Source organism: Bison bison, unplaced genomic scaffold (genome assembly GCF_000754665.1).
Source record: "Bison bison bison isolate TAMUID 2011002044 unplaced genomic scaffold, Bison_UMD1.0 scf7180017864453, whole genome shotgun sequence".
In the NCBI taxonomy this organism is placed as follows: Eukaryota; Metazoa; Chordata; class Mammalia; order Artiodactyla; family Bovidae; genus Bison; species Bison bison.
Window position 1 is genome coordinate 2944516 of NW_011495015.1, and position 21870 is coordinate 2966385.

Sequence of the window (21870 nt, forward strand, 5' to 3'; positions counted from 1 at the left end):
ATTTTCTCCCATTCTGAAGGCTGCCTTTTCACCTTGCTAACAGTTTCCTTTGTTGTGCAGAAGCTTTTAAGTTTAATTAGGTCCCATTTGTTTATTTTTGCTTTTATTTCCAATATTCTGGGAGGTGGGCCATAGAGGATCCTGCTATGATGTATGTCAGAGAGTGTTTTGCCTATGTTCTCCTCTAGGAGTTTTATAGTTTCTGGTCTTACATTTAGATGTTTAATCCATTTTGAGTTTATTTTTGTGTATGGTGTTAGAAAGTGTTCTAGTTTCATTCTTTTACAAGTGGTTGACCAGTTTTCCCAGCACCACTTGTTAAAGAGATTGTCTTTTCTCCATTGTATATTCTTGCCTCCTTTGTCAAAGATAAGGTGTCCATGCACCAGCACCCGACCTCAGAATTGTAGTGACCAGAAAACACACAAATCGAGAAACATGAGAGAAGGCCAACTAACGTCATTTTGCAGTTCTTAGGAGAATTAGAGCTCAAATGACCCTGGTCGATATTGATCTTCTATCCTCTGAGCATCTCTCCATGCTGAATCACCTGGTCAGGTTACAGCTATATGCTCTATGCAACAGCCACGCCTCTCGGTTTACGTCACTTGTTTCTCTCTTGAAATGAGAAATTCTTATCTACTCCAGGGCTGTGGGCTGTCCTCACAGAGCCGGATGTCGTAGTGACAGGCAAAGCAAAGTGTGCTGACTGACCAAGGGCGGCTCGGAGAGCCACATCTGCAGGTATGCAGTTGGGCAAACAGACTCACTGTGCGCTTGTGCAAACTGTACACTTGTGCAAACAGACTGGTGGTACACTTGCACAGACTCACCATGCATCTGTGTAAACAGACTTATTGTGCACTCGTGCAAGTTGCTTTGCTTATCCAGGGCTCAATCTCCTACTTCTCAAAATGTAGGAGTCAGAGGATGTTATAAAGAGCGACTTTTCTTTTCTTCTAAGTATATACTGTTAAGAACTTTGAAGAGTCTGAGATTTTACCCAACTTTCACATTAATGAGTTCCCGGCCCCAGTTTCATGGATGTTAGCAGAAGACAGGAGATTCCTGGGTCAGAAACGGAGGACTTCACTACTGACAGCACAGTGAGCAGCTTGAGCATAAAGCTCGTCACATCACACTTTGCCCCCAAAGTTTCATGAGGGCGACAGTGAGGATCCAAGCCGTGCTGCACACAGGAGGTGTGTGTTACACTGCTGAGACCCTGAGCTCAGGGAACCCAAAACTCTTACTTGGGAGAAAGCACGCCTGTCTGCCCTTCACTCCAGAGGCAGGCACCGCCTTTGTTATACTGAACCAATTTGATCCCTGGGTCAGGAAGATCCCCTGGAGAAGGGAATGGCTACTGACTCTAGTGTTCTTGCCTGGAGAATTCCATGGACAGAGGAGCCCAGTGGGCTACAGTCCATGGGGTCACAAAGAGTCAGACATGACTGAGAACGACTAACAGCACAGCATGTCTCAGGATACAAATAGCTACTGCTAAGGATGAGGGAAAGATACATAAATACTGCACTAGACTCTAGCCACTAGAGAGATGTTCAGACAGTACTGACCAATGTGAAATCAAATTGCAGAAACCCATGAACAACATGCTCTTCCATGGTTAGAAAGAGTAAGTAACAGACCTGGGACATAGACTGATACATATATGTGCAAATGGGTAGAGACAGAGATGTACAAAGATAAACACCCAAGTATTATTCCCAGGAAAGGAATTGAAAGATGAGGAAATCCATGACCTTCTTCACTATATATTTCTATATATTTTGCCTTCTTATATGGTACCTCTGGCTTCAGTAGTTAAAACAGATCATGAAAAAGCTATAAACATTAACAAATAAAATGTTAGGTATGATGAAGTCACGATCCATCTTAAGAGTGATAGAGTCTAGCTAAAGAATAGTAAATAACAATATATAACACCTAACAGAAATATATATATATATGTTAATATCTGTATTTTTCTACTGCTAATATATGCTAGAAAGAGTTTTCAATGCCAGCTACAAATCTATGTCTAGAGTCAGTTGTCTAGATCTGAAAGAAAGAAATATTGCTATTTGGTCAATAGAAATATTTTACCTGAATAGTTATATTACTTATTTTACTCTTTCTACAAAGGTAATAACATGGATGGAAGACCAGCAGTTTTGATCTCAAACAGTTCTATTATCTTTCTTATTTTAATAATAGGTATAACCATGCTTCCTAATAAAATTTCTGGTATTTGTAGTTTTAATTTCATTTATATGCATTATTCATTTTTAAAGCTTTCTATTCACTTACAATTTATTCTAATAGGTAATGCAATTACCGGTTCTTTATATTCTTAAAATTAATTTAGAAAAATATTATCCAAACAAAGGAACATGTTTCAGCCTCATAAACTAAAAATTTGACATTTCATCAAGGTTTCATAATTCATTGTTATCATTCTGCAAGTTTTAGCTCTCATTTAACTTCTTATTAATTTAGTTTTTAAGCACGAGTAGGATTTTCCTCAGAGATGAAGTAGGAAAATTCTAATTGGAGCCCAAATGTAGCTGAGTCTGTTTCCATGAGTTCTAGCCACATGAACAAGGACGAATGAGCTGAGAGCTGGTGGGAGAAGAGGAGGATGAATCTAATCCTGCCCAGGCAAGATGAACAGAAGCACAAGGACCTATGAGATCAAGGACAGTGTCCATCTTCCTCCCAGTTTATGAAATGGGACTTGCTGCACTTAAGGCAAAAACCCAGAGCAACCTGATAAGTTAAAGCCTGTGGGAACTTTTCCTGAAATGTCCTGAAGACAAAGGCGATTCTGAGACTAGTCCTTTCAGGTTTTCCTTTGGTCATGGGCTCAGAATAAAGGTGAGCCTGTCTCAGAAGCACTCTAGAGAGGAAGAGTGCACCTGGGCACCACAGTCCCTTAGTCCACAGCATCAGGACGCACCTGAGTCCCTTAATCCACAATATTAGGACCCATCTCAGTTCCTTAGGTTCACAGTATCAGAACCCATCTCAGTCCGTTAGTCCACAGAATCAGGACCCACATCTCCAATCTCAATCCTGACCACAGGCATGTTTCTCTAGGACAGCAGAGCCCCTCTCATAGAGACCGATGCCATCAAAGCACTGCACCAGGAACCTGGTCAAGACATACAGAACATGGCATGGAAGGATTTTGAAATTTTTTTTTTTTTTTTAAGCGTCAAATGGCCCATCAGAGGTATGGCCTGGGAAAGCTGCAGCCACTGACTGATAATCTCCAGATCCTTCTTTTAAATTTCTCTGCCTCCTCAGTTTATTCCAAGCCACACAGGGAGCTGCCTACAAAGACTTCAACCTCACGCCTAGAAGTTCCATGAGCGATGCTTACTCTTTACAGACAAGGGGCCTGCTTGACACCTTCTAGAACCATCAGGGCACTTAGGAGTGGCAGAGACAGGATAATGAGGACTCTGAAAGCAACCGCCTCCATCTGTCTGGCTTTTCCAGCACGCTTAGTCACTAGGTCACGTCCGACTCTTTTTTGATCCCATGGAATGTAACCCACGAAGCTCCCCTGTCTGTGAGATTTCCCAGGCAAGAATACTAGAGTGGGTTGCCATTTCCTTCTCCAAGGGATCTTCCCAACCCAGGAATCGAAGTTGCATCTCTTATGTCTCCTGCGTTGCAGGCAGATTCTTTATCCACTGAGCCATTGGATATGAGTAGCAGCCAAAGCTGGCTTCTCTAGAAGCCTTTCCAAACCCCTCACACAGAATTGCTCCAGAAGTTATAATCCTACCTCCTCCCCAGCCATGGCCTTAGGGTTCAGACTTCCCTGGTGGCTCAGACAGTAAAGAATCTGCCTGCAATGTGGGAGACCTGGGTCCAATCCCTGGGTCAGAAAGATCCCCTGGAGGAGGAAATGGCAACCCACTCCAGTATTCTTTCCTTGGAGAATCCCCATGGGCAGAGGAGCCTGGTGGACAACAGTCCATGGGGTCGCAAAGAGCCGGACACGAGTGAGCACTTAACACACATAGACAATGGAAAGTGCTGACTCAGTGTTTCAAGGCAGTGTTGAGGTTTGGATATCACAGCCTGTGGGGCATGAAGACCTGTGCAGCACAGACTGAATGTATCATAACAAAAAAGGTGCCAGGATGCTGCTGTGTTCTCTTCCTCACCCAACTGCAACACGCTGCCCAAAGCCGTGTATTTATATCTGCAGTCTAATCGGGCAGATACTTTTTATTCCCTTTTAATGTTTATCATTAAGAAAGGTTCTTAATGGTTTAATGTGTTGGAAATGCATTAAAAAAAAAACCTGTTGCCCTTTGGCAGAACTGTTTTAGAATTAGAATTAGCACACTTTAATTTTTCTTTCCTTGGTAAATAAACTTAAATTAAAAATAAATCATGTTCCATTCGGTGAGGCCTTGGCCTATATTCATTCTGAATCTCAGCCACTGGCAGGTATCCTTCGGGCTCCCACCAGCCCCAGTGCCCTTGGGTCGTCCTTGTGGGTCCAAATACATGTTGTGTCGCCAGCAAGTTTTGTATAAAAGAGACAAATCTGCCCCCACCTTGATTTAGGAAGAAAACAAAACAAGTTTTGGCAGGGTTTTAATTCAGATCAGACCCATTCCAACTGGAACGTCTGTTTTGTTCCCACAAGAGGAAATAAGAATAATAAAGAGACACAGAGAGGTTGGCCTTTAGTGCGTGTGGGTACCATGCAGTTTGGGCTTCATGCAAAGCCCTCCTGCCAAGAACCTCATCACTGTTCAGTTCCCACATGGGAACCCCACTCAAGAGTATTTAAGATGACTGGGTCTGACACACACACACTATTCTATATAAAATAGATAACAACTAATAAGGACCTGCTCTATAGCACAGGGAACTCTACTCAATACCCTGTAGTGACCTATATGTTCAAAGAATCTAAAAAAAAAGAAAAGAGTGGATATATGTATATGTATAACTGATTGGCAATGGCACCCACTCCAGTACCCTTGCCTGGAAAATCCCATGGATGGAGGAGCCTGGTGGGCTGCATTCCATGGGGTCGCTAGAGTCAGACACGACTGAGCGACTTCACTTTCACTTTTCACTTTCATGCATTGGAGAAGGAAATGGCAACCCACTCCAGTGTTCTTGCCTGGAGAATCCCAGGGACGGCGGAGCCTGGTGGGCTGCCGTCTATGGGGTTGCACAGAGTCGGACACGACTGAAGCGACTTAGCAGCAGTGGCAGCAGCATAACTGACTCACTTTACTATATGACTGAAACTAATGCAACATTGAAATCAACGAGACTCCAATAAAAATAAAATATAAAAGGAGTTACTCCTGTCTCACATTTAGCAACCACAGTGAAATTAACACCTCAAAACCTATATTAACCTAAATCTCCTGAGATTTAGACTAGGGCTGGTAGCACAGAGTATGTTGCTATGTAAATGAGGTTAAAGACCTCATTCTTTAACTCTTAAGGGGCTTCCCTGGTGGTTCAGTGGTAAAGAATCCACCTGCCAATACAGGAAACACAGGATATGTGGGTTCGATCCCTGGTCCAGGAGATCCCACATGCCTTGGAGCAACTAAGCTCATGCACAACTTTTTACTGAGCCTGAGTGTCTGCAGCCTGTGCTCTGCAACAAGAGAAGCCACTGAAATCAGAGGCCCGAGCACCGCAACTAGAGAGCAGTCCCCGCTTGCCACAACTAGAGGAAGTCTGTGCACAGCACAATCAAAACAAACAAACAAAAATTATTTAATTAATTTAAAAAATTAAAAGAGAAAAGATGGTCTCAGGGTCTCTGGTAAAACACATCACGGAACATTAACCTGTGGTCAGTACAACATCCTCACAGTCAGGCATGCGGGGCCTCTGCTCTGAGGAACACCACGCTCACACCTGTAGGTCATCATCCAAGCACGTGGTGAGGGCACAGGAGAGTTACACAAACACATCTGTTCTGGGGCAACGGGACAACTGCCGTCACAAAGAATAGGAGATGCACAAATGCACACTGCAACAGGGTGAGTACACACCCACTTTCACAGGCCACAGGGCACAGGTGAAGTGGCCTGAAGTGATGAAAACCATGGCCCACCTCTCCTGTCACTGCAGGTAGGACAGACAAGGCCGCTTTGACTGCTTCGATCCAAGCCCCTGAGCAGAACAAAAATGCAATTTCATGTAATACACATTTGAACTTCTTATCACAGTCACAGAAAAGGCTCCCAGCTAGGCATGTGTGAAACAAATGCACAGCTCTCTGTGAATATAAAATGTACACTCCCTTACTCGTTTACATTATTTTCTTAAACCCTCCAATTGCTTATCTCACTCATTATTCTGGACAAACAGAAGGCTGCCTGTTGGTGGGTGGCTATAGCATCCTGACACATCTCTTATATATACACTTGAAGTCTGAAGACACAGAAGTACTGTCTGCTGTAGGAGGCATGAGTTCCCAAGTCAGAAAGATAAAATGTTTTTAAACTTCGAGGATTACTCATGGAAAACCAATGTAATTGCTTAAAGTCTCAAAGTGGTTTTCAAAGAACCACGTAAACTATATACTCCACGACACTGTCAGAGTAATCACAGACAGTATACACCACACAACATGGTCAGAGTAACTGCTGCTGCTGCTGCTGCTAAGTCACTTCAGTCGTGTCCGACTCTGTGCGACCCCACAGACGGCAGCCCACCAGGCTCCCCCGTCCCTGGGATTCTCCAGGCAAGAACACTGGAGTGGGTTGCCATTTCCTTCTCCGATGCATGAAAGTGAAAAGTAAAAGTGAAGTCGCTCAGCGACCCCATGGACTGCAGCCTACCAGGCTCCTCCGCCCATGGGATTTTCCAGGCAAGAGTACTGGAGTGGGGTGCCAGCGCCTTCTCCGGTCAGAGCAACTACAGAGGCGCAATCGCGCGTGCTGTAATACGATGGACCTGGCAGACCCTGCACTAAGTGAATGCGCCAGACACAAAAGGCTGATTCCACTTACACGAGGAACCCGGAGGCCTCAAACTCAGAGAGGCAGAAACGGGGGTTTTCAGGGCTGGGGAGTGAAGGGAAGAGGTAGGGAGTTTCAGTTTTGCAAAATGAAAAACTCCTGGAGGTTGGCTGGGTGAACAGAACACTATTGAACTATACAATACTAATGGTTTAAGATGGTAAATTTTATGTTACATTATTTTGGCACAATTAAAACTAAAAATAATAGAAAAATTCGACCTTTCTGCTCTTTATTCCTTTCTCCATTTCCCTTCATAACATTTATTGTATTATGTGTATATACAATATATATATATATATATATGTACATGGACTTGCCTGGTGGCTGAGATGGTAAAGAATCTGCCTGCAATGCAGGAGACATGGGTTTGATCCCTGGGTCAGGAAAATCCCCTGGAGGAGAGAATAGCTACTCACTCCAGTATTCTTGCCTGGGTAATTCCATGGACTAAGGAGCCTGGCAGGCTACAGTCTGTGAGTTTGCAAAGAGCTGGACAAAACTGAGCAACTAACATACACATACACACACAGAAGAACATAGATACATAATTTATATATTTATTGCCTGAACACCTCTTCCCTCCAATTCCCCCGAATATATCAGCTCTGAAGGTCAGATCTAGTCTTGTTGCTCTGTCCTCAAGGCTTGGGACAGTGCTTTGCAAATATAGGATACTTAATAAATTACCACATGCATAAAATTTTTTAAAAATGCAATCATTCTCTGTTTTAAAATAATTTTAGTTATACTAACTCTAAAGAACACATTTCAGTTCAGTTTTCTTTTTCGCTCCTACCTTCTTAATTGTTAAATCATTAGTTTATCATCATCCTGCTTTAACTCCTGGGGCCAGTTATTAGCAAGCCACTTAACCACAGTTAAACAATAACCAGGATACATAAAAAGCAATATCCTCAAATAAAACACTTAAAAAGTCCACTATGAGAATCAAGCTAACAGCATCTCCTGTTTCTATTTTTCAAGGAGCTCCCAGCTAATGACTTGTGATGTACAGGCTGCACATAATTACAAGAATACAAGATATAATAGAAAATACAAACTAAATTGCATTTTGCTCCACTGGATACTGAAATAATTTCAGCTCTCTGAGATTTCCCAACTCTAGCTGAATGGCAAAGTTGGAAAATAACTAGATGTGTATATAAATCTTGAAACTAGCTCTTGACAATAATCATTTTTAATATCCCATGTAGGCAGAGGATTTGCTCATCTCTAAAATACTTTCACAGATAATGTCTAACCTGATCTTCAAAAATACCTTGGATATGATCTGGGCAGGTGTCAACGGTGCCTATTTGGAGAATCAGAGAAGAACAGTGATTTGATCAAGGTCACACACTCAGAGCCTGTGCATACATTTGAAAATAATTTGGGGAAGCGTCAGAAAGCAAGAGGTCTGGCAGTGTGCTCCCCTACAATTCTTGAAAGAAACCTGGCAGGTGATGAAACCGTATCTACACGCCACATGCAAAAATCAATGTCAGCGCACAGAGACGGGCCGTAAACAGTGACCATTTCATTTCAATGCAAGAAACGAAATACAGTTTTGTGGGTGTCACTGCAGTGGGATAGGACAAGCCTCATGGGTGCAGCACAGTAATGAAAACAGTTTGTCCAAAAGAAACAGATTTAATAGAAAAAAAAAAAGAGAATGATGTCTGGGATGGATCCAACGCCCAACTGCAAGGGATTCTCTGAGCCCAAATATAAACAGAATCCATCTGATTTTTTTACTTACCAGATTAAGTTATCTAAGGCAAGGAAATCAGGTTGCCCGCATCTACTTCTTTTGAATGAAAATGCTAAAAGATAATTTTTTTCACTGGCAGTTAACTTGTATTGACTACTTGCTACGTGTGAGGTTCTGTCCTAGGCACCTCACATGTATTGTCTTCTAAGGCTTCACAACCACACTAGGAGATAGGAGATGCCCAATGTTAGTATCACCCCTGTTTCATAGATAAGGTGACAGAAATTCAGAGAAGGTGTGAGTTCTTCCCAAGGCCACGTGTCTAGCTCCAGGCAGAGCCAGGACTCAAATCCTGGCAGCCTGGTCTCAGAGCCTGAATTCTCAACTGTTGACTCCGGCTCCAGAAACCACAAGCATTTCATAAAAGTGATATTTTAGCACAAAAACTGCTACCCTAAAACTCAGTGTTTCCCTACTTCCGCTCAGGCTTTTGCAAAGGTCATCGGAGACCTCCATTGGCCAGCAGAGCACTGCTTGATAAACATTATTACGGAGAATTTCATCAAGGATGAAATAAAAAAGTAAACTCAGAGGTTTTCAAGCTAGAAGAACACACTGGATCATTTCATTAAAAAGAGACCATAGAATCCTCACGTGGAAGAGGCCTCCAGGTTCAGCCAACTCAATCCTCTCATGGACATAGAATCTCCTTCTGCAACACCGGCTTCCGCCTGAACCCACCAGCCACTGGGTGTTTTGTGGGAGTTTTGAAACTCCTGGTCATGACTTACTTCTTGTCAAATGTGCAGACACCCTGCTCTTCTCCATCATCCATCTCAACTCTTCCACCATTCCTCAATGGTTGAGCGAAGTTCATAGCATTTCCTATCCAGGATGCATTCCCTTGAGCTCAGCTTGTTCTGTGTTCTCTCTCTTTTAAAATGAGTGATAATAATAATAGCTGACCTCCTCAATATAGGCATTTGTTTTCTTAATGCAACCTACACTTACATTAGGGACTTTTTTTGGGGGGGGGTGTTTTGTTGTTGTTCAGCCACTAAGTTGTGTCTGATTCTGTGCGACCCCATGGACTGCAGCAAACCAGGCTTCCTGGTCCTTCATTATCTCCCCGAGTTTGCTCACACTCATGTCCAATGAGTTGGTGATGCTATCTAACCATTTCATCCTCTGCCACCCTCTTCTCCTTTTGCCTTCCATCTTTCCCAACATCAGGATCTTCACAACAGGTGGCCAAAGTAATGGAGCTTCAGGTTCAGCATCAGTCCTTCCAATGACTATCCAGGGTTGATTTCCTTTAGGATTGACTGGTTTAACCTTCTTGCTGTCCAAGGGACTCGCAAGAGTCTGCTCCAGCACCACCTTTCACTTGGGGGGAGGTGAGGGCAAGGCAATAGCACTACAGAATGACTAACACAATATGGACCATACTGTGTATTCATACGCATTTACACCGAATCCTCAATCTCTCTCTCTTTTTTTTTATGTACTGCTGCTAAATTTAATTTCTCTAATTCTGGACACATAGTCTTGGCCTTTTAAACCACCTGGGACGAATATTCAGTTATTCCCACTTCCTGTCACCCTCTTAGATTCACCCACTGTTTATGCCCAGTCAAGGCCATTTTCCATCTTCCACCTGCTTTGCAGAATGCTCAGCATCTCTCTCAGGTTATGAGGTCCATGACTCATTCTTTCTGAGCCTTAAATGCTGGTGAACCACCTGAGGAAGAGGAGGGGACCACCAGCACACCTCTCAGTCTAGAGTCTTCCTTCTTTTCACTCTGTCCTGCGCACCACCGTTCCACACAGCTCACCAGAGCAGTAGGCAGGCTTTCCTGCAGATTTTCTCAAAAGCCTCAGGTCAGGAAAGGGTGAGCTGTATTTCTTTGACAGTAGAAGGCTCATTCAACATCCCTTTGCTCACCCACCCGGCATCTTCCCCTCTTATTTCTAGCTTTGAGCCTCTCACCTATTTCTATTTCCTAAGACTGACTTGCTCAACCACAGCTTTTTCAAAAAATGCTCAATGCCTGTGCAGGACACACCTGCAACAGTGAACAAGGCGGGTTGCAAATGGTAAGAGGAAAAAGCTTGCCTTCTCATCAGACTTACTTGCTTAAGAGAGGTTAAAACTTTAAGGCACAGGGCTGACACGCAAATATCCATTCAGAACTGGTTTTATTGTCTTAAGAAGGGCTGCCAATCTATTATGAAAGGCTCTACATTTACACATTACATCACAGTAACAAAAAAGCTTCTTGAAAACAGAGACACACACCTTAGGGTTTAGGAGAAATGTAGGTAATAATCATGTCAATACCTGAAATATACAGACACAGAATCAGGAGAAAAGACCAGAACTAAAAACATGAGGTGGGAGGGGTTGTCAGTGAATGGGATCCTAACCTTCTTCTGAAGAGAAAGGAAGACTGACGAGCACCATGGCCCCCAAGCAGGATTCCTCCAAATAACGCTGAGGTCAGAGAACACAAACTTATTGCTCAAGGAGCAGGTGTGGAGGAAAGCAGACCACAAGGGCTTCCATCTCCTAGTCTCTAGGAAGGGGGTCGGCTTCCCTTGTAGTGCAGCAGTAAAGAATCTGCCTCCCAATGCCTGCCTAACGCAGGAGATATGGGCTCAGTCTCTGAGTCGGGAAGATCCCCTGGAGAAGGGAATGGCAACCCACTCCAGTACTCTTGCCTGGGAAATCCCATCAACAGAGGATCCTGCCAGGCTACAGTCCATGGGGTCACAAAGAGTTGGACATGACTTGGTGACTAAACAACAATAAGGAAGTGGGTCATAGTCTTGACTCCAGAGATTTCACAAGGCAGTTATAAAATAAGTAACAGATTTGAAAGCAATTCCTAAATTCTAAAATGATGTAAACAGTGTTACAAGCTATTGCTTGCATTATGAAAGATGATAAACGATTTCAAAGAAAGAAGGGAAAATGTATTCGTTAAACAGAGAGGAGATGACATGGTTTAGGAAAGCGAGGCACAGAAGCTGTTACCCAGCTCTGTTCTCTATGGACCACCACAGGTCTTTTGCCAGAGTCTGCACTGAGCGTGACATGACCATGGGGGCGGGGGACCCAGGAAAGACACTTGGGTGGATAAGACAGGCCCAGTAGCAACACTCCAAGAAGAATAAGGGTCCCGTTTTCTTTTCCAACAAAGTATTTTTACAAAAACAAATTTTTTTTCCCATGAGTTTTTGGCTTTTGGAAACCACATACTCAAAATTATGAAGAAAGAACCAAGTAGTTACCATTGTCAAGGCTTAATCATTTGTCCTACCAGACAGGGTTAGACTGTTGCTCTGAGTACTTTCAAAACTTAAGAAGAAATGAAACCTATCGATAAATGTCCTCTTATATAATGCTACCTGAAGAATCAATTGTCTCCATAAAAACTTCTGGAATCTCATCAGCTCAGGCCGCAATTCAGTGTAAGAATCTTCATTCAAATGATGAAAGAACACTTCAGTGTCCCAACCTGTTACTTCTCTCTGTTATTTCGACCCAAGAGCAGCCAGACAGAAACAGCACTCGAACCTCTGATGGGAGCTTCCTTCGGGGTTTGATTTTTATAAGACTCTGCATTTCTCTCTCCATCAACCCCACAGAGCCGGCTCCACACAGTCAATTAGAACTTTATCATCTGAGAATTTAAAGCCTGTGTACAGCCTGAAAATCACCCTGGCTTATCTTACAAATGGGCCCTGGGTCATTGGCAAGCAGCCCCTCCATTCAATATTCGTCCATAAAAACACATGGCTAAGGTGGAATCTGTTCTTCCAAAGCGCCCCCACCCCTCACCACCAGGTACAAGCACATCAACGGGGAACATAAACTGAAGAGACCTGGACGGGAGGTGCTGGCCGATGAGCAGACATCATTAAAGTGGACAGTTTGTGTCGACTTTGGGATGATTTCCATAAGAACTAGGTGATAATCCTAGGAAGGTGTAAATGAAGAACAGGGAAAACAGGGGTGGAGACGTTCTGAGTGAGACCAAGCCTTGAGGTCTGAATCCACAGGTGGTTGCCTACAGGTGAAGGGACCTCCTGTGCCCAGACAGGGTCCCAGCAGAGCTGAGGAAAGCGTGAGCCACCTGCATTGAGGCTGCAGGTCAGACCCCATCAGAAACGGACAAGCGGCCCCAGGATCCCCAGACTCACCAGCACACTTGGTCCTGGTCCTGAGGGCGGGCCCAGGGGAGCCGGTGCCGCCCTCCCCGGGCCGGGTGAGGAGCACACTGATCTCATACTCCGTGTCGGGGTCCAGATGCCCGATTTTGTAGCTCGTGGAGTCCACTGGCTGCCGGTCGCTCCAGCTCCCACTGGCCGTGCAGTATTCCACCTCCCGGGCCACAATGGGCCCGTCCCCATTGATGGAGTTCGCATTGAGTTGTATCCACAGGTAGGTGGCCCCCACGGAGGCCAGCTGAGGGGGTGCGATGGGGACAGGGGGCTCTGAAAGGCAAACCAGAGGGCCATCCTTCAGACACGTGGAAAGACCTCAACGCACATCAATCACTAAAATTGGGAAGATGCTGACAATTTAGCAATGAACGGATGAGAACGGTTTTGCTCAGGTTAATAAGAAAAAGCTCCTTGAGAGAGGTCTGCAGAGTGTTCAAACCTGTGAAATAAGCCACCTTTAAAGCCCAAGCCTGTTCAGGTAGGTACAACCCCAGTTTGTTTCAGGATGCAATTCATTTTTTCTTGAATACGTACATAGGCATCAAAGGATTTTATTTTGCACTAAAAGTAACTTGTAAAAACTCTCTCAAGTGGTAGTAATTAAGCTCTAGAAGGCTCACCACTGTCAACAGTGTCTTTGACATCACCCAAGGTATTACTTACATCATTAAATTCAGTCTTCTTACATTTATATTCCAAGAACATCATCACTTGAAAAACACAGATGAAATTACACTTTATCGCATCATAAATGCATTTCCAGGATGCCTCATTTATCCAAAAAAGCCATCCCAATGGATTCCTTCTGCTCCCAGAGTAGTGAGCACTTGGAGTAATAAAGTCTAGCACAGCCACTGTTAAGGGAACTTTCAATAATGAGTATTATTAAAGCCACAGAGAGAAAGAAAAGCTCTAAAACAAAACACATGCCCAGCTTCATAAACCTCTAAGCAATCAACAGCAAACACTCTTTACAACTCAAGAAAGTCCCCCTCCTTGTTTAAAATCCGAGACTGACTTTCTCTGGACCTTTGAGACGGGAGAAACAGGCAATCTTGTTTTCAACAACATTCCCAGTATATCAAAGGCCACTTGAATGGCTCTCCAGGCACCAAATAAAGACATTCCATGTGCCAATGTCACTGTGAGTGGCACCATACATGACATTAGGGAGGAAGGTAATTGTATGAAATAATATATTTCTATTTAATGAATCTCCATTAGAGAAAAATGTTAAGCTCTAATGATTTTTTTTTTTTTTTGAGCATGTTTCTGCAGGTGGTTTGTGCCTTTCGGTGTGTTTTTGTTTTCAACTCCTCATCTAGTTCACACAAACTTATGGAAAATAAAGCCTGCTATTTGAATTGTGGTGCTAGAGAAGACTTGAGAGTCCCTTGGACAGCAAGGAGATCAAACCAGTCAATCTTAAAGGAAATCAAGCTGAATATTCATTGAAAGGACTGATGCTGAAGCTGAAGCTTCAGTGCTTTGGCCACCTGATGCAAAGAGCTGACTCACTGGAAAAGACCCTGATGCTGGGAAAGACTGAGGACAGGGGGAGAAGAAGGCAACGGAGGACGAGATGGTTAGATAGCATCACTGACTTAATAGACATGAGTTTGAGCAAGCTCCGGGAGATTGTAAAGGACAGGACACCTGGTGTGCTGCAGTTCTTGGGGTCGCAAAGAGCTGGACATGACTTAGTGCCTGAACAATTCTGTCACTGGCGTATGCACCTGTCCGCTTTGTGGCATAAATAGCCAGTTGATCCCTCCCATGTTTCCTGCTGATCAGGACGTCAGGACTGCTGGTCTCGTCTAAGAGTGGCCCCTGAGATGATACCAAGTTGGATCCTAGACCAATAAGAAATGAACAACACGACCTCCCTCTGTTAAGTTGGGGCAGCTTTTTTCTTCTTTAACATATTCAAAGTGTGATAAATCATACTGACTTTTAAAATAGCTGGGAAGAGACTTTCCTGGCGGTCCAGGAGTTAAGATTACATGCTCCCAATGCAGAGGGGCTGAGTTTGACCCCTAGTCAGGGAACTAGATTCCACAGGCTGCAGCTACAGATCCCACACGTCACAACTAAGACCTGGCACAGCCAAATAAAATAAATAAATGTACATGCTTAGTCACTCAGTCGTGTCTGACTCTCTGCGACCCTATGGACTGCAGCCCGCCAGGCTCCCCCGTCCAAGGGGATTCTCCAGGCAAGAACACTAGAGTAGGTTGCCATGTTCTCCTCAATAAATGTAAGGGGTTATGTCAAAAAATAAAATAGTCGGGGAAATCTTATGAGACTTAGTCTACATAAGACACAAGATGAGTTTTATTTAGGGGACCACAAAGTTAGTGAAAATTCATTAAATTATTGTTCCTATCGTTTATGAACTGCAACTCTGTGCCAGCTCTTCATTTCTTGAGATAGCTTTGACGCAACTCATAATGATTTAACATCAATTTACATCATTAGGCGATTCCTTGAACCAAGACATGAAAAGGGCCTTTTCTAGTATATCCTAAGGCATTGACGAAGCCAGGCTGAAAAAGCAGTTAATTACTTTGTAGTTGTACATGCTAGCAAGGCTTCCTGAAGTGCCATTCAAAATATGACTCAGGGGCAAAGCCACAAAGGTTAGTGAGCACACAATTCATTTAGGACATTGTTCCTAGTCTCCTAAAATAGACAGGACTTTAATGCTTATTCGTCCCAAGACTATTTTCTCTATTAGTTCCCCATTAGGAAGAGTACCAAATACATTAAGTCAAATGAAAGATTCAACTAGATTCTGGAAATAAGTGAGACAGTCATTCAAAAGGACTTCGGGGTTGCTGGAAGAATCTACAATAATAAGTCAATATTTAAATTTTGAATAAATTTTATCAAAGGGAAAGAAGGAAGGCACTCAATCTTACTAAGTGATAAAAAGCAATTTAAAATATTTAATCCAAGTGAAAGGGCATGTTAAAAGTAATTCTAAATCAAGTTATTTATATAAATAGAATTTATATACATATAGATACATATCATATATATAATTGATATATATAAGTGAATTCTTAATACGTCTTTTATAATTAAATATGACACTGATATATATGCATATATACATGCATTGCAGAGATTACATGAAATATTTTCTTGTTTTTGATTACCAAAAGCAGTGGTAGATATAAATAAGACAAGCATGATAGTTTAAAATGAGTTGGGCTTCATTTGGGGACATCAAATCAGAGACTGACCTGAAGAAAGCAGTAAACAACTTAAGATTTTGTCATCTTAAAAAATATTAGCACTCTAAATACACACATACAAAATGTGTTCAATCATATACATGTGGCCTAAACATGTCATTATGTATTTTAAAGTAACTGTGTCGAGGCAATTCTTTACCTAACTAGTAGAATCTGGCATGTTACCACATTTCAAAAAATAAAATATATGCAAAATATGGCAATAAAAATTATAAGTGGAGAAAAAGTCAAATTCCAGATTTGTGCTGTAACTGCAAGCCAGTTGTCACTGACTCGGGCAGGATGCAGAGATGCAAAAGAGGTGTCTGGACATTTTATTACAAGGAGTCAAGACCTCTCCATGCTGTCCTAAGGCAGGAAAAAGTATGACAGAAATGTGAGTTGAACCCACACATCCTCTGTGCTCAGCTGTGTTCTGGCAGACCAGAGATGTCTGACTTGCTTATTGTTATTGTTTGTTGTTCAGTCTCTCAGATGTGTCTGATTCTTTTGTGATCCCATGAACTGCAGCATGCTAGACTTCCCTGTCCTTCACTATCTCTTGGAGTTTGCTCCAAATCATGTCCATTGAGTCAGTGATATTATATAACCATCTTATCTTCTGTTGCCCCCTTCTCCTGCCCTCTATCTTCCCAGCATCAGAGTCTTTTCCAATGAGCTGACACTTCACGTCAGGTAGCCAAAGTATTGGAGCATCAGCATCAGTCCTTCCAATGAATATTCAGGACTGATTTCCTTTAGGATTGACTGGTTTGATCTCCTTGCTGTCCAAAGGACTCTCAAGAGTCTTCTCCAACATCACAGTTCAAAAGCATCAATTCTTCAGCACTCAGCTTTCTTTATGGTCCAACTCTCATATCCATATATGACTACTGGAAAAACCATAGCTTTGACTAGACAGACCTTTTGCAGCAAAGTAATGTCTCTGTTTTTTAATATGCTATCTAGGTTTGTCATAGCTTTTCTTTCAAGGAGCAAGGGTCTTTTAATTCTGTGGCTGCACTCACCATCCACAGTGATTTTGGAGCCCAAGAAAATAAAATCTGTCACTGTTTCCACTTTATCCCCATCTATTTGCCATGTGATTTGCTTATAACTCCCAACAAATCAACTTTCCCATGGAGGCAATATTTAGAGGCGACTAAATTTTCATCACAGTGATTACAGAGCACCATGCCTCAGGTGGCCCAGGGGGTCACAGTGAAGCACTGGAGCAACCAGAAATCAGAAAACAGGACACAACCACAAAGAACTGGGCCAAGATGACAGTGAAGTTACACCGATGACAATAAAGAACTCAGCCTTGGGACCAGCGAGGCGGCCGGTCCTCTGGATTTGTTGGCAAATGGTGTGGGTTTTCTACCCAGAGACCCTTCTGCAGGGGACAGTGTGCACATCTATGCACAGTTCCCTCTGCTTACAGATAAAATCCAAACTCCAAAAGCAGCCAGACAGGCTAAAGCTTTGCTACAAGCCCACACTCACAGGGATCAGGCATGGCAAATTAGGTCATTCGAGTCTAAACGGCAGTGTGCGGCTGGCTCCTTGTTTCCTTCCGCAGAACGTTAGTCGTGTTAGCTACAGATAAACACTGCTGGCTTATACCCTAAGCCAGGCATGACTAACACTGGTGGGGCTAGTTTCACAACAGAAGCATTTACCCACATCGCCTGTAGATTTTATCGCAGAGGCTGTGCCCCTGGAGACTCTGATTCAATACAGGTGTGGTAGTGGGGGTGGAGAAGAAGTGGGCTGGTGTATTATTATTATTATTTTTGGAAAGGTGATTGAACTGCGCATTCTCAGATGAGGACCACTAATGGACCAGAGCAGAGAAAGAGCCACCTCTCCCCCATCATGGACTGGACAGCGGTGGGCTGCCCACAAGGTATTCTTAGTGCCATTCACCTATTTGCTGCATCTGATCTTCCTGATAGCCCTTGAGGGTCAGTCACGTTATTATTCTTTTCCAATTGGCTGTGCCAGGTCTTAGTTCTGTGGCATGTGGGATCTTGTTCCCCAACTGGGGATCGAACCCAGATCCCCTGCCCTGGGAGCTCGGAGTCTTAGCCACTGGACCCACTGGGGGAGTCCTGGGTCAAACACATTAGTAAGTCTATTTTAAACCTGAGGAAAGAGAAGCATCCAGAGCACAGGACCACACCCATGCAGCTAGCGCTGGGGTTTGAACCCCGCAGTCTGTAGAACTGCCTGCATAGAGAAATTTGCTGACAAAAGGGACAATAGTCCCTCCAAAAGAAACCGATTTTACATTCCCTGTTTAACAAATGCAGGAGAAAAAATTTAAAAGTAGGCATCATTCTGTTCCCCTAGGAAGAAGCAGAAATGGCTTGCCACAAGTTGTATAAAAATGCCTCATGGTATATCTAAAAGTCCAAATTATTCTGTTTGGGACCAAAAACTGCCTTAGCAGTTCAGTACTATAAACTCCAAAGTCCGTGTACACACAAAAAACATCAAACTAGCTAAAGGAAATTTATATCCCCCCTTTTATTTAACTCATCTCCCACCTTCCTGACTATAATGACTTAATTCTTCAGTCACACAAAATATAGTAATAGACCCTAACGGCAGCATTATGAATGCTAACTCACTGTTATCAGAGTGGTCTGTGTGATATGACGGAGCATTTCTATACTGACACTGCCTCATTTTATTAACCACCCTGCTATCGTAAACACCCTGGATGGGGGAATATTTGCATTTTAAGTGATTTTGTATCAGTACAAAAAATTTCATTCCTTAAAAAAAAAAATTTATAGGCTGTAATCTCTGTATACAGAGTTGGCAGAAGAACTTGCCAAGAGCACATTCACTGCTTTGTATGCAACTGAACCAACATAAATAAAATACATTTTTCAAAAATATTGCTCACGTGCGAAATCTGTACTTAAAATGTAATCCATCAATACAGCCTGTCACCAAACCACTGTTCAGAAACAGGAGCGTGAGTCTGAGCTTTCAACAAATCATGAGCTCATAACCGTCCCACATGCCTGTTTTAATAGACTATATGGGGGTATAAAAATAACATTATATACCTTTAACTACCAACTCTGCATAGTTGGATATGCCAACTCCCCCATCAGTGCGAATCATGCAGCGGTATTTTCCAGCATCTCGTTTGGTTGTGTTCACGACGTTAAATGATGCTATGAATCGCCGGGAACTGGTCACCTTTATTTCCTTCAGAGGAGCATCCTGGACATCAATGCCCTGTGTCGTGGGGGTGGAGAGGACAAAAAGAAACAATATCAGCTGTCTTCCGGAAACATACTCCTGAAGGCACAGCGGTCAATGTTACTTACAACCCAGATCCCGGTCCCTTGTTAATTACCTGTGGGCAGTTGTTGCAGGAAAACAGCTGCCCAGAAACCAAAATTCTGCCTTGATCAACACTTTCAGGATTTGACAGATGCAAAATTAAGTGTGAAGAAATGTCTTTGGTTTTGCACCTCTAAGATATTCACTGTTATTCTAGTGCAATTGGAGGAGAGAAAGAAGCACGTGGGAAAATCCTTTATTTTGCTCCCAAACTATCAACACTTAGTCTTTTTATAATACATAATCATATTATACTTGGCTAGAAAAAAATTAATTCACACACTACACTATGACTGACCTCATTTTATATATGAACCAATAAATAGCTTATCAAGAACTATATTAAAAACGTAAGTAGGTATTAGCATAGCTCCTATGGAAAGGGTCTGAAGGACTAGATTCAGCTTTACAATTTTCTTCCTGGAGCTACAAAAAGCAAGCAGAAGTTGGTGCTTAATATCACCTAACACTGAAATGCGAGGGGAGAAGTTCCTTTCCACATTCCACAGCCAGGACCACACAAAGCTGGTTCCATCTCTGGGGCAGAGCTGTCTTATTCCATGCCCGAGACAGTAAATAAGTCCTTACTTATGCACACTTAGAAACTCATTCTATGCTTCCCATAGTTTAAAGCCTCAAAAACGACTATAGATTTCAGTCCTATATATTTTTAGTACAGTTATCAGGAAAGAGGCTCTCTTTACCATGCTATTTACAAGTATTAAGGAGAAAACAACCAGCAAAGAGCTTAAGGCAAATGCATTTTGTCTGATTATTCACCCAGCAACCACGTTGGGGGCCACCATCGCACTGTCACTATATTAAGACACTAAGCTCACCACGGTGGACAACAGAAAAGTGACCACAGTGCTCATAGCGCTTCAGTTGCTGGGAAGTGTAGGCTTGAAATGCACACGTGATCACCAGTGATCACTGGTCAGGTGGCTGGCAGAAATCATGATGGAGTTGTCTTTAGATATGGCAGCCGGTTTGAGGAATTGATCTTGGGAGCTGAGATCTGAAGGGTAAGCAGGAGCTCCCAGGCTAAGGGGAGGATGGCAGAGAAGGAAGTATCCCAGGCAGAAGAGACAACAGATGCCTGGGATGTTAGAAAGAATGTAAAGCTTTGGAGGATGCCAAGGCAGCCAGAGGAACTGGGGAGGTGGACAAGCATCTGTGCATTCCAGGACTCGCAGGTTGCATGAAAATGTCTGTGTTTATAGGTGTGAGCATGCCAGGCTACCAATAATAAAACTCCTCTGTAGAGCTCAGTGATTTATATAAGTAAAGCCTTCTAATAGCTTTCCCTGTGATATTTTGTCAGTGTGTCCTAATGGACATGGGTTTGAGAATTAGACTGACCAGGACTCCACATGTAACTTCAGAGTGATTTACCCTTCTGGGGCTCCCCCCCTCCTCATCTGTAAGAGATGCTACAACTGTCAGGGAGTTGTGGGAATTTAAGACACATGCCTAATGACTGGTCCCCTCCCAGATTCTGGACCAGCTGAGGGATGAGCTCAAGAAAACAGGTGGACAGGCTGTCAAAACACCGCCTTTATTACCAATGAGCCTGGCCCTGCAGACTATGCAGATTACAGCTGATGTGCAGTAAACATGGGCTTGCTAGAACTGGGCACAGAACGGAACAGACTCACCCACCCAGCCACAGGCAGCAACAGAAAGCCACAAGGCCTCCCTGTGTCAGGAGCTGCTGGCAAACTCCCAGGATGGAGGAAGGGCTGCTAGGGGGAGCGAGTTCCCAAAGGAGGGCCTGGACCATGCGTGCTCCCAGCCTCCTGCCCAGCAGTTCCACGTGGACAGAGAAAAGGCACCAGGGTGCTGCGCCAGTACAGTTCCTGCCACAGCAGAGGAAACATCAGGGCTGGGGAACTACAGTTCCTACCATCTTTAGAACTAGCAATCCAGACAGCCTTGTTGATAGCTTAAAAAGTCATAGATCTGAATATGACGTCAAATATACACCTTACATATATTATGTGTCTTTTTGGAAAATGAAACCCCTTCAATCTGGTCTGACAAAGGGCACCGAAAAGTTAGATAAACAAAACAAAGCAACGTCAACCTAGTATGATTCATGAATTCAACAGGAGAGAGTATTTCTTTTTGTATTCCACACATTCAGTCTCCCATCCTCGTCCCCAAATAAATTTTTAAAAAAAACCTGAATTCTACCATTAAGAGTAAGCTTAGATCACCTACTCTATAAAATTGTCTTGTTCAAATTGAAAATAAAGCCAACCTTGTTTTAAACAGAATAAAAAAAACAAACAAA

At 43.1% G+C, this 21870-nt stretch overlaps 1 protein-coding gene across 1 annotated transcript in view; it reads right to left on the minus strand.

Annotated features, from left to right (window-relative positions):
• Nucleotides 1–21870, minus strand: part of PTPRM (protein tyrosine phosphatase, receptor type, M) — a gene marked incomplete at its 5' end in the record, with an annotated part of 499416 nt that overhangs the window by 350967 nt on the left and 126579 nt on the right. Inside the window, 2 exons of the mRNA XM_010859089.1 lie at nt 12946–13239; nt 19292–19466. Of these exons, the coding sequence (XP_010857391.1) occupies nt 12946–13239; nt 19292–19466 (469 nt within the window). The remainder of the gene's footprint in view (nt 1–12945; nt 13240–19291; nt 19467–21870) is intronic.